Source organism: Balaenoptera borealis (assembly GCF_965194805.1).
Source record: "Balaenoptera borealis genome assembly, chromosome: 14".
NCBI classification, from domain to species: Eukaryota; Metazoa; Chordata; class Mammalia; order Artiodactyla; family Balaenopteridae; genus Balaenoptera; species Balaenoptera borealis.
Window position 1 is genome coordinate 84,172,042 of NC_138875.1, and position 15,903 is coordinate 84,187,944.

At 51.8% G+C, this 15,903-nt stretch overlaps 1 protein-coding gene across 4 annotated transcripts in view; it reads left to right on the top strand.

The window, feature by feature from the left end:
- The window catches only part of BCL7A (BAF chromatin remodeling complex subunit BCL7A), a 31,252-nt gene extending 15,615 nt beyond the window's left edge, over nt 1-15,637 (top strand). For 2 of the 4 annotated variants that reach the window (XM_082356019.1, XM_082356018.1), the window contains 3 exons: nt 3,092-3,259; nt 10,456-10,640; nt 13,740-15,637. In XM_082356019.1, coding sequence (XP_082212145.1) covers nt 3,092-3,259; nt 10,456-10,640; nt 13,740-13,811 — 425 coding nt within the window. In that variant the 3' untranslated portion in view covers nt 13,812-15,637. The remainder of the gene's footprint in view (nt 1-3,091; nt 3,260-10,455; nt 10,641-13,739) is intronic. The other 2 variants (XM_082356021.1, XM_082356020.1) reach the window with 1 other exon arrangement.
- Nucleotides 15,638-15,903: the final 266 nt, after the last annotated feature.

Below are 15,903 nucleotides of genomic sequence, written 5' to 3' on the forward strand. Positions count from 1 at the left end.
TTCGAGCAGAGGGCAGGATCCCACCTGTATTCTAATGTGCCTCTCCTAGGATCTACCCGTCATGGCGCGATCCTGGGCTAGGTATTGAACACGTAGCCTTGGGGTGGTAATGCCTACTTCACAAGGTCGTTATGAATATTGAATAAGATAATCCCTTAAAGGCCTTGGCGTGTCAGTCGCTAACATTTAAGAAGCCATCACAGTGTGCCAAGCATCTTGCTAAGCCCGTTTTGGGCATTGCCTCATTTAATCCTGGTGACGAGCCAGCTTTGTACAGGTGATGAAACTAAGGCTCAAGGAGGCGAAGTAACTTGTCCAGAGTTAGGAAGTTCATAAATGCCAGTGCTGGCATCTGCGGTCCTTTGGAGGAGGCAGAATTCAAGTTCATGGCCACTAGCCCAGACTTAACACCCCAGAAAAACCTAGAATACTGAGCGACCCAGGTCCCCGTTTCAGGAACCATGCTCACCTTCCATTTTAGTACATGTGCAGCCAAGAAAGACCAAGTCCGACTGCAGGGAGTGAAAGCTCAGGGAAAGCTATGGGCCTGGTTAGAGTTATCTGGAAGGCTATAAGGCGGGAGGATGGGCACAGGAGGACATGAAGGGACAGGGCATCTGCATCCAGCTGTTTAGTCTCCAGGATCCACCTGAGGTCAGCCCAAGCATCAGGGTCACGCCGTTACCAGGTTACCAGGCAAGGCTCAGGGCAGCTGACTTGTTAAGCATTAGCGCTTACTGTCCTTAATTAGCAAGACCTAATGCTGGGACCCATAGGTTGAGCCTCTGCCTTCTGTGCTTACAACACACATGGCCATGTATCTTGGCATAGGAAGGAGGCTGAGATTTTCTTGAAAGGTAAATCGAGGGAGTTTATATCTTTTTTTTTTTTTTTTAAGTCCCAGAATTCACGAGAGGATGCTTTTGTGTAATGAGCGCCCCAGAGTACACTTAAAATAAGATGCAATTTACCAAGTCAGGGCTGCAGGGCTGCCTGCCGCTTCCTCACCAGATTGAGGTAGAGGAAAGACTCGGGGTTTGGGGCTGGGCAGACCAGCCCGAGCCAGGGGCTCTGCTGCTGGGACTCAGTTTCCCCATCTGGGAGGTTGTTGAGATTAAACGAGGTGACTGTAAATGCCCTGGCCTGGTGCCCAGCATGTAGTAGGTGCCCTGGATGTGTCGATGTGCTTCTCGTTTTCTCTCCTCTCCTTCCTTCCCTGTCTCTGTTTCTTTCTTTCTCTCTCTCTCATTTTTACAAAAATGGCCTTGGTCCCAGGTGCACAGCATGGCCCAGAAAAGCAGGGTAACACCACGTGGGTATCCATGGTTTAAAATGACTCTTTGCTCGCTTCTCGGCCTTTCGTCTAAGATCAAGTGTGGTATCTGTTCTTACCAGTTTAATATCTGATATGTCCTCTATCCAAGGACAATATATTGAACGGATTTTTGGAGCAGGCAGTTGGAATAGGAGCTTGCTATGTGTGGATGTGTGTCCCCTCCACGTGTCGACCTGGTATTGCAGTACCCCCAGGAATGGTGCACCCCCTTGGGGAATAACTCAGTATCCAAAGGCAAACTGGGGGGCCTTCCCTGGCGGTCCAGTGGTTAGGACTCGGCACTTTCACTGCTGAGGGCCCGGGTTTGATCCCTGGTCAGGGAACTAAGATCCCACAAGCCTCACGGTGCGGCCAAAAACAATAATAATAATAAAATAAAATGACTCTTTGTGCCCAAGAAAGGGTGTCCAGGGCAAGGGGGGGATGTGGCCCAGGATCCCCAGCTTGACTCCCCAGCTCAACCCCTAATGCCCTTGCCCAGCTAACTTTCTTCCCCTTTCCTTTTTTATTATGAAAAAAATGTCATAATAGAGAATAGTAGAGAGAATAGTATGATGAAACCCATATGCCTACCCACCTAGGCTTTCATAACGTTATGCCACATTTGCCTCATCTATTTTTTTTAATGTGTTAAGTTTTTTAATTGAACTACAATTTACAAGTAAAAAAATGCACAGCTCTCGAGTGTAAAATTCAGGGAATTCTGACAATTGTATGCAACCCGTGCTAGAAGATTTTAAAGTACATTTCCCCACATCATGATACTTAAGTCTGTACCTAAACACTTCAGCACGCATCACTGATAAATGACATTTCTATCTACCCACTGTACCATTATCACTGCTAACAAAATTAATTCCTTACTCTTAAACTCCAGACTGTATTCAGATTCCCCATTTGTCCCCAAATGTCTCTCAGAGCTGGCACATTCACAACAGGGTGCAGATGAACTCCACACGTCATGCCTAGTTGTTAGGTCTCTTAAATTTCTTTAATCTGTAATACGACAGTAATCTTCCCTGCTTCTCCTTTTATTTTTTTGTCTTTAGTTGCATTGACGTGTTGGAAAGCCTGGGCCGGTTGTCCTATAGAATATCCACTTTCTGTTGTGAACTTGTTGCTCTCTCTCTCTCTTTTATTTTGTATCGAGTGGAATTGGTCCAGAGCTGGATCAGATCCGATGAAACGGTTTGACGGTGCTGCCTTGTGGGACCACGCTTTGGCCTTTGCAGTGCTTCAGAGCCAGGCCCACAGGATGTCTGGTTTCTTCACCCAGAATGAGACCTCACGTGACCCCCAAAGATCTTGTTTTATTTATTTATTTTTGGCCGCACTGCGTGGCATGTAGGATCTTAGTTCCCCGACCAGGGATCAGACCCGAACCCGTGTTGCCTGCAGTGGGAGCTCGCATTCTTAACCACTGGACTGCCAGGGAAGTCCCCTTTTTTTTTTTTTTTGGCCCAAAGATTTTCAATGTGCTGGGCCACCGTCTGCGGTCGGCTGCCGCTAACACAGGAGTCCCCTCAGTGAGTCGGGGAGGGGGAGCTCAGATGAGCCTCCACCCCGCGCAGGACATGTGGGGAGGCCCTGGGTGGGCAGCTCAGGGACCTCAGGGGGAAGAGGGGTCTCCTCCCCCGGGAGAGCATCCTGTAGGGCTGCGGGCAGCAAGGCCGGGGGGACTGAGCCCCCCCCCCCCCCACGCCTTGAGTCAGCACCCGCAGCATTTCACGCTGTGGTTCTGTTCCCCCCGTGCAGACGATAACAGCAACCAGAGCTCCATTGCAGACGCCTCCCCCATCAAGCAGGAGAACAGCAGCAACTCCAGCCCCGCTCCCGAGCCCAACTCGGCCGCACCCGGTGATGGCACCGACGCCAAGGCGGACGAGGCCCAGGCCGATGGCAAGGAGCTCCCCGGGGCCGAAGGTATGTGCCCTCAGGGGCTGGGCTCGGAGGGGCCTCTCTCCAGCCAGCCTTCAGCCAGGCAGTTGGAAGGGTCTTTAAGGAGGTCCTGCCAAGTGCCAGCCCCCAGAAGGTGACGGTAGAAGAAAGGTAATGCCTGGAGCTCGTATTCTTGAGGAGCAATTACAAAAATCATGCAATGTAATATTTGGAAAATAAGTGCTTTGGAGAATTACAAAGTAAGAAAGGGGAGTGGGGTAGGGTTGCATTTTAAATAGGATGGTCAGGGAAGGCCTCACTGAGAAGTTGACATGAGAGCAAACGAGGCTCAGGTTAGGGGAGGGAGCAAGCCAGGTGGGAGAAGAACATTGGGGGCAGTGCAAAGGCCCTGTGGCAGAAGCGTGCTCAGCATGGCTGGAGGAGAAGGCATGAGGGTCTCAACAAGTGAGATGAGGTCAGAGAGGAGGCAGGACCTCGAGTGTCAGGGCTCATAGGCCACTTCACAGACCCGGGTCTTTATGCTGAGTGAGACAGGAGCCTTTGGGAGTTTGAATGCCGTGATATGAAGGATCACCTTGGTTGCGGTGATTGAGATCAGATAATGGGGAGGCCAGGATGGAGGCAGGGAGACCAGCGAGGGGGCTACTGTAGTTGTCCAGATGGGAGAGGATGGTGGCTGATGAGGTGGTAAGAAGGGGTCTGATTGTGGAGGACGTGTGTATACATGTACATGTGTATGTATAGGTTTGTTTATTTTGAGGTTTCTGGATTCTCTTTATGTATTTATTTTTTTAATCTTGAGTCTTTTATTTATTTATTTATTTTAATGTTTATTTATTTGGCTGCACTGGGTCTTGGTTGCAACGCACAAACACTTATTTGTGGCATGTGGGATCTAGTTCCTCAACCAGGGATCGAACCTGGGCCCCCTACATTGGGAGCACAGAGTCTTAGCCACTGGACCACCAGGGAAGTCCCTCTGGATTCTCTTTAAATGAAAAATTTTCCAGTATACAGAAAAATTGAACGAATAGTATAATACTCTCCTGTATACCCACCAGCCAAACTCGTCAGTTGTTAACGTTTAATGTTTTGGGGTTTTTGGTTTTTGTTGGAGGGGGGTTGGGGTTTGGTTTTGTTTTGTTTTTTTTTTTTTTTTTGCTTTGCTTAAAAGTATTTTTTTCTGAGGCCATTTGACATTGAGTCGTAGACCTTATGACGTTCTGTCTCTAAACACTTCAGCATGCATCTTTTAAAAATAAGGACATTCTCTTACGTAGTCACGATGAGCATTATTGCATCTAAGAAACTGAACAGTAGTTCCTGATTGTCTAATATCGAGGTGTGTTTCGGGGGCAGAGGTGAGAGTGTGTTCGATGGGTGGTGTGTGGGCTGTGAGAGAGGGGAGTGCAGAGTGACTCTCAGCACCTGGAGGGACGGCCTTGCCGCCACCTGTAATGGGAGAGGTGGAGGGGCGGGGCCGGTGGAGTGTGGAGGGGCGGGGCCAACAGGGTGTGGAGTGTGGAGGGGCGGGGCCAGCGGAGTGTGGAGGGGCGGGGCCAGGGCCATCTGGAGTGCCTGCAGATGCCCGAGTGCAGAGTTTGGGGTTCCAGGGAGAGGTCCGGACTGATATGCTCTTACCTAGTGGGTCAAGGCAGCTGGCCTGGAGTCCGGGCTTCCAGATGCTTGGGGAGGGCGTGCATCTCCTTGGGAGAAGACCGTCCTGTGTTGTGGAGTTCATTCACATCCCCTTCCGTTCCGTTCCATACACTTCACCCACGTCAGCCCCATGCAAAGCTCCATGCCAGTCCTGGGCGACAGTCAGCTGAGTCCCACTCCTGACTCCCAAGAACTCATGGGCAAGACAAGCATTGAAGCTGAGAATTACAGTCTACAGAGGTCGCAGACAGACTAGATCAAGCATGTGGTGTGCGGGTGTGACCATGGAGCCCAGTGGTGTTTTTATTTTTAATTGGAACTCGATGCCGAAATTTTTTTTTTTTATTGGAGTAAAATTGCTTTTACAATGTTGTGTTAGTTTCTGCTGTACAATGAAGTGAATCAGCTCTACGTATACCTATATCCCCTCCTTCTTGGACCTCCTTCTCCCCGCATCTAGGTCATCACAGAGCACTGAGCTGAGCTCCCTGTGCTTTACAGCAGGTTGTTGATGCCGAAATTTAAAAGTTGAGCAGTTTCACTTAAAATAAGATCGATTTCCAGCCTCTCTTGAAAAGTGGGAAGATCTGGCAATACTGGACCTGCATTTCCATTGAGCAGCAACCAGCTAGAGCAGAGATGTGGCTGCCTCTCCAGAGAGGGCCAAGAGGACCTACATTCACCAGTTACCACACTCCCCACCACGCCCTATTGTCTCCCTGACGCTGAGGCCAAAGGCAGTTGCCATGTATTACAACGTGAGATCACTGTTGTTTTCTGTTTTTGTTTGTTTGTTTTTTGGCTGCGTGGCTCGTGGGATCTTAGTTCCCCGACCAGGGATTGAACCCGGGCACTTGGCAGTGAAAGCGCAGAGTCCTAACCACTGGACCGCCAGGGAATTCCCTGTTTTTCTCATTGTTGATTTAAAAGGAAAGTTAATATGCTTCTTGAACCTTTTTCTCTAGTAAGAGTGGAAAAGTAAAAGGCTGAGAGGTTGGGGGAATGCACATTTCTTTGAGGAAGAAGGGAATATTCCTTTAGATTTTCTTTACAAAGCTTATTTGTGTCTGAATTAAATATTTGACTCATTCATGGCACTGCCTGGCCCCTAAGGGGGCTTTTGAGCTCACGGTGAGATGCAGTAAGGAAAGGGAGCCTGGAAGGCTTTCCAGAGGAGGTGCTGTCTGACTTAGTCTTAAAGGATGAGCAGAGGTAGGAGGGAACTGAGCAACCCAGGCAGAAGGGACTGCAGGGCAGTGCCTGGGGACCTGCGGGGGAAGATGCCCATGTGCCAGGAGCACCTCTGTGCAGGGGGTGCAGGTAACCCTACACAGGGGAAACAACCATGAATTAGGACGCAGACTGAGTGCGCCCCCAGCTCTCCAGGGTCCTCCCCCTCCTCAGGGCAGACCACTGCTGAGTCTGTTTTGAAGCCTTCCAGAGGTAGTCTGCACCTAGAAGCATCTGTATGAGATGATAACCTTTCTCTTTAGAACGCTTTCACTTAGCCATCACCATGGAGATAATTCCACGTTAGGACACACGGATTTGTCTTATTTTTTTTACCAGCCTATCATTCAATGACGTGAACGTGCCATGATTTATTTAAATAGTCCCCGCGTTGGTGGTCATTTGGGTTGTTTCTGTCTTTTTCCTACACCGACAGTGCTGGAGGGAGTCTTGTGTGCACGCCTCTTTGCCTCTTTGCTCAGGTGTGAGTGGGTGTGTACGACGCGGCCCTGGAAGGGGGCTGTGGAGACGAAGGGCACGCCCTCCGTAGGCCCTGCGGGGTCTTCCTCCAGCGAGCCGGTGGGCGGAACGGCAGAGCAGGGCCTTTCAGCCTGGGCACTGTGGGCATGTGAGGCCGGATGAGTCTTTGCTGTGGGGTGTCCTGTGCGTGGCGGGGTGTTAAGAAGCACCCCTGTCACTAGATGCCAGTAGCATGCCCCACCCCCAGTTGTGACACCAAAAATGTTTCTAGATGGGGCCAAATGTCCCCTGGGGGAGCAGGGGACAGAATCGTCCCCAGTTGAGAACTCTGTCCCAGGGACTTAGGCGCCGCCTTCTCCCGTGTACAGCACGTGGGCATCCCCTCTCGTCCCCATGGGGCCCCCCGCCCAGGCCTGGCGGGGGGAGGTGCTGGGACGGGGCCGTGGACACAGGACGAGCTAGTCACATCCGAGCCGACCCTTGCTGGTCGAGTGGCCTCAGGCCAGCGGCATCACCTCCTGTGTGCCTTCCTGCTTCCTCGTTCATAAGATGAGACCAATAAAAGTTGCCTCTCCTCAGGAGGCGGGGCTCGTGGGGGTGGGGCAGCGGGAGGGCGGAGCGATCCTGGGGGAGCTGGGGGCGGGGCCTGCGGGGCCCGGTGCGGACCACTCCTGGCTTCTTGCCTGCTGTTTTTTTTGTTTTTTTTTTTTTTGCTTTTTTTTTTTGCATTGGGACCGCCAGGAAGTCCCAGTGGCTTCTTACTTTCTGGCCATGGCCTCGTTTCTCCCATGTTTGGGGTCTGCGGCTCCTTTGCCCTAAAGGGTCCGGTAGAGCTCGGCTGCGGGATTACGTCTGGGGTCAGTGCTTCCACAACCTACCCTACCATCCACAGCCCCACGCCCCATCACAGGTCCAGGTGGGAACCACACCGGGGTCCCTCCTGGCCGGGCCTGGCCTCTGGGCCGGCACAGTTGCCCAGCTTTGACCCGGCGGGACCGCGCTGGCGGCCAGGCCCGCCTGCCCACGGCCCGGGGCTGCCGAGCTCCTGTGGGAAGGACAAGAGGCGGACCCTCGGGCCTTCCCAGGTTGGGGCCTACTGCCTGCGGGACAGGGCTGGTTGGTCACCAGCTGTTGACCTTGCTTTGAACTTGTTTACTGCTGAGTGAGTTCAGGGAATGACATAATGTCCAAACTCCCTGGACTAAATTTAGGCCCTCGGAAAATAATTTCCCCTGAGCGCGTTCCAGCGCTGTTGGGTTAAGAGAATCAGGCCGCTGCAGCGAGGCCTGGTACGCTCTGCCAGCTCAAAGGCCAGTTCCCACCGCGCTCTTGGGCCGGTCAAGGGGTTAGTGTGACTCTCTGGGTGACCGGCCACCTTCATGATTTCTAAGCCTGCAACCGGGCCCTTACCTTCCTCTCCACTCTGCAAAGCCCACCAGGTAGGGCAGAAAAGGATCTGTAGTCACAGAGAAGGAGGACGATAACAATTGCAAAGGTTTGTTAAAGCAAACATGTGTTATGAACTAGAATATAAGGTTAACATGGATATTTTCTTTTCTTTAAATTGAGATGAAATTCCCGTAGCATAAAAGGAAGCATTTTAAAGTGAACAGTTCAGTACCATTTAGCACATTCATAATGTTGTGCAGTCATCACCTCTGTCTAGTTCCAAACTGTTCTCATCACTCTAAAAGGAAACTCTGTATCCTTTGGCTGTCACTCCCCATTCCCCCCAGTCCCTGGCAACCACCAGCCTAGTTTCTGTCTCTGTGGACAGAGACAGAAACATTTTCTGGACGTTTCATATATATAAAGGGAGTCGTGTAATATGTGGCTTTTGGCTGACTTCTTTCACTCAGCATCATGTTTTCAAGGTTCATCCACATTGTAGCCTGTGTCAGTGCTTCATTCCTTTTTATGGCTGAATAATATTCCATTGTGTGGATGGACCACATTTTGTTTATCCGTTCATCTGTTAATTGACATCTGGGCCGTTTCCATCTTTCGGCCGTCATGAATAGTGCTGCTGTGAATATTTGTGTACAGGTGTCAGTTTGAGGACCTGTTTTCAGTTCTTGTGGGTCTATCCTACAAGTGGAATTGCTGAGTCGTACAGGAATTCTATGTTTAACTTTTTGAGGAACTGCTGTTACATGGATTTTAAAGGTAAAACTAAAAATATCAAAGATATGTCAGGTTTATGGGGAGTTTGTTTCTCTGCCCTAGATAATCCCTCATTTACTCCCACCTGGGATTATTTTGCTGCTTGGATACTTCTGTCTTTCCATTTAATCCTCACAGCGGCTCAACAGGGCGGCTACTGTCAACCTTGACTTTACGGAGGGTGAGGGATCTGAGACCCAGGAACAAGTGGCAGAGGCAGTATTAGAACCCAGGCTGGTTTCTAGACCCTGTGTCCCCCGCCCCAGACACCAGCTGGTAGGCGTCGCCCAGGGGCCCCAGTGAGGTGGACCCCTGACCCTCCCCGTGGCGGCCGGAGAACCCAGCTCAGACCCTGGCGGGGTGTCGGGGTTTCCTGGCACTGCCCTGAGCAATCAGGACTGCTGATTTAGAGGAAGTAAGAGCGCGTGTTAACCGAAGCTCCCCCGGGACGGACGGGCTGAGGGTCAGCCTCCTTGGGAGGAGGGCTGCAGCTCCTTCCTGCCCTGTCCCCAGCCCTGTGTGCCCTGCTGTCCTCAAGCCCTGGAGTGCTGCCTACTTTCCCCCATTTCCCCATGTTGCTTGCCTGCTTTAAAACTTAAGCCTGGAATTTTTTTCCCCTTTGTTATGCCTCTGCCTCAGAAACCCCAGGAAAGTAAGGCATCCTTGAGTATTGTAGTGCGCTTTTTACAAATCGGGGTGACATATGTTGTTGGTGTCTTGAGTGCAAGTAGAGCTGGGCCCTGGGCGCCATGCGGCTGCTCCCTCCACGCGCTCTGTGCCCAAAATAAGCTTCAGGTACAGCAGCCGTTCCCGCTTCTTCCAAAGCCGCGTCACCTCACACAACCTGCTAAGGCCTGCACCTTCCTTCTGCTAAAGGAACATGGCGGGGGGAGCAGGGAGACCGATGCATGAGAAACAGCTCGAATGACTGGCGAAACAGGACTCGTTAAATAAGTGATTGCTTGATAGAATGCTATGCAGACATCTTGTAGGCTCTTGTATTTACAGAATTTTTGAGGACATGTATTTTGGAGAAAGTCTTCCAAAATACTATGAGATCCCTATTTGGGGAGAGTGTAGAACTGTATGCATGTAGGGAGAAAACATCCAGAAAGATGGGACTAAATCCTCTAAACTGTTAGTGGCGTGGTAGCTGGGGATGGCGAGATAGTTGGTGATTTAATTTTTTTTTTTTAATTTTTTTAATTTTTTTTTTCTGTATTTTCTGTTTCTTACAATGACAATCAGAAAAGTATCCATATTATTAAGAGAAATGTTTACAAAGGGGCAGTTACCTCTGTGGATTCCCCAGCTGGAGAAGACAGGCTCCCTAAAGGAAGAGGGAGGAGTCAGCAGCCATGATGGTTGGAGCGGGCTGTGTCCACCAGAGGGCGCCATGTGTACGCAGCACAAAGCATCCTGTAGCATCCTTTAGGTGGGCTCTCAGGGCACTTGGTAGGTAATAGGTGTGCAAGGGGAAGGGTCAGAGGCCGCAGGGCCAGAGTGGGGCCTGGCTGCTTAAAATGAGAACCCTAAGAATAAGCAAGAGGCTTCCCAGCTCCTTGCAGTCCTGACAGACCGCCTGGCCACAAAACTACCCAATTCCAGGTATTTTTAGTAGTTGGTCCATCTGGCTCCGCATCTCCCGTGTCTGAAAACAGCTTCTGTCGTCTTGCTTTTTCCCTCAGATGCGTCTGACGAGCAGAATTCACAGTCTTCAATGGAAAACTCGATGAACAGTTCAGAGCAAGTAGAACGGCAGCCATCTGGAGATGTGGGTCTGGCTGCAGAGACATCCACAATCTCTCAGGTACCTCGGTCGAGGTCTCAGAGGGGCAGCCAGATCGGCCAGGAGCCCGTTGGGGTGTCGGGGGTACGTCAAAAGGTGTTCTGCTGTTTTGTTTCGTTGTTTGCTCTTTGGACGAATGGAACTGTCTGGTATTCATTGAGCGGGATTCGTGGGCATGCTTCTGTGTCTGAGCTGGTCACTGGGGCCCATGGTGAAGGAGGAGACACACGGGTCTGGCCCTTGGGGTGGGTCCTTTATCCCAGCCTCAGCCCCACCACTTTGTTTATTCGGGTCCACAAAAGCGCTGCCCGGTCTCAGTGACCCAAAGTCAACTTCCCTCAGAGCTGGGAAGATAAGACTTCAAAATCCTAAATGCCAGATGAATCATCCTTTGGAATTTCGCAACTGACAACACTCCCCCTGCTCGGACCTCTTTCTGGGTCATCACTGTTTGCCAGAATCTGGTCTGAATCAGACAGTGCAGGCTCAGGTGGCTTTGTGGACAGGGGGCAAGGTCCCAGGTTCGAATCCCAGATCCTTCACTTGACACACACGAGCGTCAGTATCTCCAGCTGCTAAAATGGGATCACGGAACTGTCTTGGGGCCAGGGTGCGGGCGAGAGGAGAGAATGTGGGTAACACACTTAACACAGAGGTACGCGCACGAGATGCCCCAGTGTTGCCTCGGCCTCCATGGTGATTTTTTACCGTCAGCCCTCTGTGCTTACCTAAGAGGTCTGAGGACTCAGGTATCAAAACTTCAACTAATAAAACTGTTTCCACTTTGCTGAGTATTTTCATACCTAGGGAGAAATTGACAAGTAGCAGAAAGAAGTCTGTACTTCTGTCTGTCTGTACTCTGGGGAGCCTTCAACCAGGCCTTCCGCAAGGGAAAGTGCCTCTCAGATTTTCACATCTCCATACCCTTGTATCTGCAGCCCCCTTTCAGCCTATAGAACACCCTTCCAAAGGCCCAAAGACACAGAGGTGGTGTTGATGAAAGATGTGTTTGCAGTGGCGGGAAATCGACCACAGCCTAAGTGTATCAGAAGGATTAAGTAAACCTGGGGTCATGGATAAAACAGCCTGCTATGCAGCTGTTAAAAAGAGTGTGTGGATCCAGGTACAGATAGAGAACAAAGAAATATTCTCACAATGTGAAATGAAAAACACAAGGCAGAGCCTCGAGCATAGCACGAGCCCATTTGATTAATACTACGATACAAATCAAAGCCTCATGTAGATAGAGCTGGTAAAACCAAGAAGCAGCTGGGGTCTCCTGGCCTCTTGAACTCAGTGGAGGAAAGATCAGCTTGAAACCTTGATCCACACCCTGGGGGCATGTAATGCTCTCCACTGACATCTGAAAAGTCCAGGGGTCTTCCATCCTAACACGCCACCCCCACTCCCATTTCCGCGGACCCAGACCTGAAATGGGACCTCTTCTGCCGTTTTCATGCTCACATAGACACGCCACCTTTCTCCAGAGCTGCTAGGTTTGTGAGCAAGGCGAAGGGTACGCCGCACTAAAGCAAACAGCTTGACATTGATGTTCAGCCATTCCTGTTTAAAAAAGAAAAAAGGCTCCCCGTCCCCTTTCTCACCCCCTCCCTCCTGCTCTCTCCCTTATGCAGGACAGTCCTCCTGTCTCCAGAGTGCGCTCCCAAGCTCACATTCTGTCCCCCACCGCGCCCCCCATGCAAGTGCTCTGCAGACACTTCACCTGAATGGGGTCCACCTTCCGCGGAAGGCAGGGCGGCCCGCTTTCTCCCGTTACGTTTAGACTGAGCTTTTATCACTTTCATAAGGAAAAGGGAGGGGTGCCTTCCTGCCGTACCTGCTCTCAGGGTTTTCCTCAAGAAACTCATACACATCCTACATCAAGGCCCGGGGCTCTCTGTTTCACATTTATTGAGTACCCACTGTGTGTCGGGCAGTAGGCCAGATACGAGGTAGCCAGGGTGAGCCAGCAGACATGGTCCCCCGGCCCTTGCGGGGCTCATGATGGGGCCGGCGGGGCGGGGCGGGGGCGCAGAGACACAGCTGGGAGACAGCAGACGCAAGCGGGCCACGGTTCATGCCGCAGGAGAACGGGAGCGGGGCAGTGAGAAGATGCGTAACAGGAGCAGACTGCCCTCCTGGATGGCGTAAGCGGGGAGGAGTGGGAGGGGTGAGAAGTTAGGGTGGCGAGGGCAGGCTTTCTAGGCAGAGGGAACCGAGGGTGCACAGGCCCGGAGACAGGAGCCGCCCTGAGGACAAGGGGAGGCCGAAGCAGGAGGGCGAGGAGGAGGATGGCGGGACGAAGGGGAGAGAGGGAGGCCTTCTCTGCCTGGCGAGGAGCTGGGATTCTCTTCTGAGGCCAGTGGGACAGTATTCTACGTGTGATCGCTACTTTGAGAAGATCTCTCGGGCTCTGCTCAAGGCCGGGTAGGGCGGCCGTGGAGCGGCTGCTGCACCAGCCAGATGAGGGTTGGAGGCTCAGGTGTGGACGGGGTGGCAGGCGGAGGGCAGAGGGGGTGGGCCGAGGGCGTGGGGGCACGGAGAGGAGGGAGGGCTCCAGGGTCCACTGTACCCCGGGCAGACGGTGGTGCTGTCGCCAGCTGTGGGAGCACCAGTTAGGACGGGCGAAGTCAGGAGCTGGATTCGGGTGGTGGGTCAGGTTGGAGCTGCCTGGGATAGTGGCGTGAGAAAGTCGAGGGAGAAGCAGACGAGTGAGCATTGAACTTTCTTTTTTTTTTGAGTTCTGGGACTTCTTGGGAATTTGGTGGCAACTGTGGACCCTTCCCGCAGAATAACAGACTTGTGTACGTTCCACAGTGCTGAGTGTCTGCCCCGGGCCGGGCACCTGTGCTGAGCCCTGGATGAGCAGTTGTTAACACGGCCAGGTTGGTCTAGCCCTTGAGCTTGCAGAGGTAAACCCGAAACTGCGTATATAATTACCCTGCAGCTAATGAGAGATTGGAAGACATGAGTGACATGGGCTTGGTGGACACAGGAGCAGCTTGGGTGTGAGGCTCCCCGTGGGTCCATGAACCTTTTTGAGTCCACGAAAGGGTCACAGGGTCAGAACCGCGGACGCCCGCCCTTGGGTCCTTCCTGGGCTGATCTGCAACCTCCCAGCTGACCTGAGTCGCTTTCCTGTGGTCTCAACCTGTGTTTCTCTTTTCTTCTCCTTCCCCCAAGGATCTGGAAGGAGTGCCACCCTCCAAAAAGATGAAACTGGAGGCGTCGCAACAAAACTCCGAGGAGATGTAGACACCGAGTTCAGTCCTCTGATCCACTTCTCACGGGAGATGCATCAGCAGGCTTAATTCTAGAACAACCTCACCCGAGCGGATCCCTGTTGGGTGCGAAGGGAACTACTAACTTTTCAAGTTTACCAAGTGCAAATCCAAGAAAACCTAGAACGGCGTAACTTCTCAGACACTGAAGAACTTTCTGCTGTGAAGCAAAACACTCGAATCTTGAAGTGACTGTCCTGGGGAAGGCGGGGTCGACAGCTCAGGAGCGTCTGCACACTGTCTCTGAAGCCAAGATTACATTTGTGTTGCTGCTGTATTTTTTTTTTTTTTTTTTTTTTTCCCACTTCTCTATTTAACGATGTAAGCTATTTGAGGGTGGTACTGATCAGGAATTCGCTTTTTCATCGGGGCTTTTCACTGTTCAACTGATTCCTTCCACTTTCTTTTTTTGTGCCTTGTGCCCTTGAGGTGACCTCTGGCATGTTTTCCTGGTTGTTTTGCATCTCCCCTTGCAAGTGCCCTCTTGGTTCAGTTCAGGCAGCCATTGCCCCGGTCCTCACATCTCTCTCCTCCCTGCCCCAGGACTTCAGCTGGAGCGGACCAGGCAGGGAGAAGGAGAGCTCGAGGCTGCAGAAGAGCAGGACCTCCCCGGCAGCCTGACTTCCTGGTCCAGGGGGCTGAGGGACACACCCTGAGCCCCAGGTGGGGACAGCACCAGCCTCCAGGGTCCGAGGAGTCTCCGATGTCTGGGCACTGTCCCCAAGGGCTTCCACAGAGCCCTTCGATTGTCCTGGCACTTCCCACTCTGCCGCCACCACACCGCGTTCTCCCACACCTCCGAAGACGGACTGGCTTCTGCCGCTGACTGCAGGATTGTCTCCTTAAGTCGATAAAGGGGCGGAGGAGGCTGGGAGCAGACGGCAGGAATAGCTGGTGCTGAACTTTCTCTCATAGGACGTCGCTTGGATTTCAAATCCACTGTCACCTGCTGCCCTCTGTTCGCCGCCCTCCCCCCCAGCTCCACCCGTCCCCACCTGCAGAGGAGGCGAGGTTGCAGTCGGCCAAAATCCAAACTCCACTTGCTTCTACATACCGTTCCGACTCCCAGAGCCAACAGTTGGATCGTGTCTCATTCCCGGGTGCGCCGACGCTCCCAGACGCTGCCACGGGGGAGCGGGCCTTGAGGGTTGGACCTCGAAGGCCAGAAACGAGGCACCGAGGAACTGGAGAGCTTTGCACTCCTCCAGAAAGGGGCAGCCGGGTCCCTCCTCCGCCTCCATCCCCTGCCTGCACTGGGACAGCTTCCTCTCACTAAAATGGAGATGCCCCCCCCACCCCCCACCTTGGAAAAACTGCCTAATTGTTTGCTTCTGAGGCCTGGTTTGCTCTTAATTCCTATACGGACTCCTCAGACCTTAACCCTTTTCCTGAGCTTTCTTTACTGCACTGGAGTTCCAACTCCCTTTGAGTTGTATGGCGGGGAGGGAGGGTTCCGGGTTTCGTTGGTTGTTTTATTCTTTTTTTCTGCTTGTTTGTTTTTGTTTTGGCTAATTGGTGCATATTCAGGTACCACCTTTTTCACATGTGGATCTCTCTCCTGACCACCATGGGGAGTGTCTGCCAGATTCCATTTTCTAAGAGTGTCTGAGGGTGAGGCTCTTATTTGTTTTTTAAGGGAGCCAATCTATTTCCTGCACTTCAAGAAGAATCAAAATGTTCCTGAATTTCAAATACCTCATGCAAAAATGTCTCCTGAAACAAGGGAAGAAAAAAAAAAAAAACACGAACTTTGAAAATCTTAATGTTGAAGTTAGCGATGCCGATGCCGAAAGGTTTCTGTCTTAAAAAAAAAAAAAATCCTTATCAATTTCGCCCCTCAGGCAGGCAGTTCTGCGGAGAACTGTGTCCTGCGTTACCTCTCCGCATATCTCAAGGCGGCTTTACCTCCAGACCCTATAGAGTTAGAGTTAACTTTTTCCTTTGCAGCAAAACTCCATTTGGATGAAAGATGAATTTGGATATTTATTTCCTCTTCTTTTTTGGGAAACGAGAGGTTACAAGCAAGACAGCTGAAGGAGAATCACACACACACATCCGTGGCAACA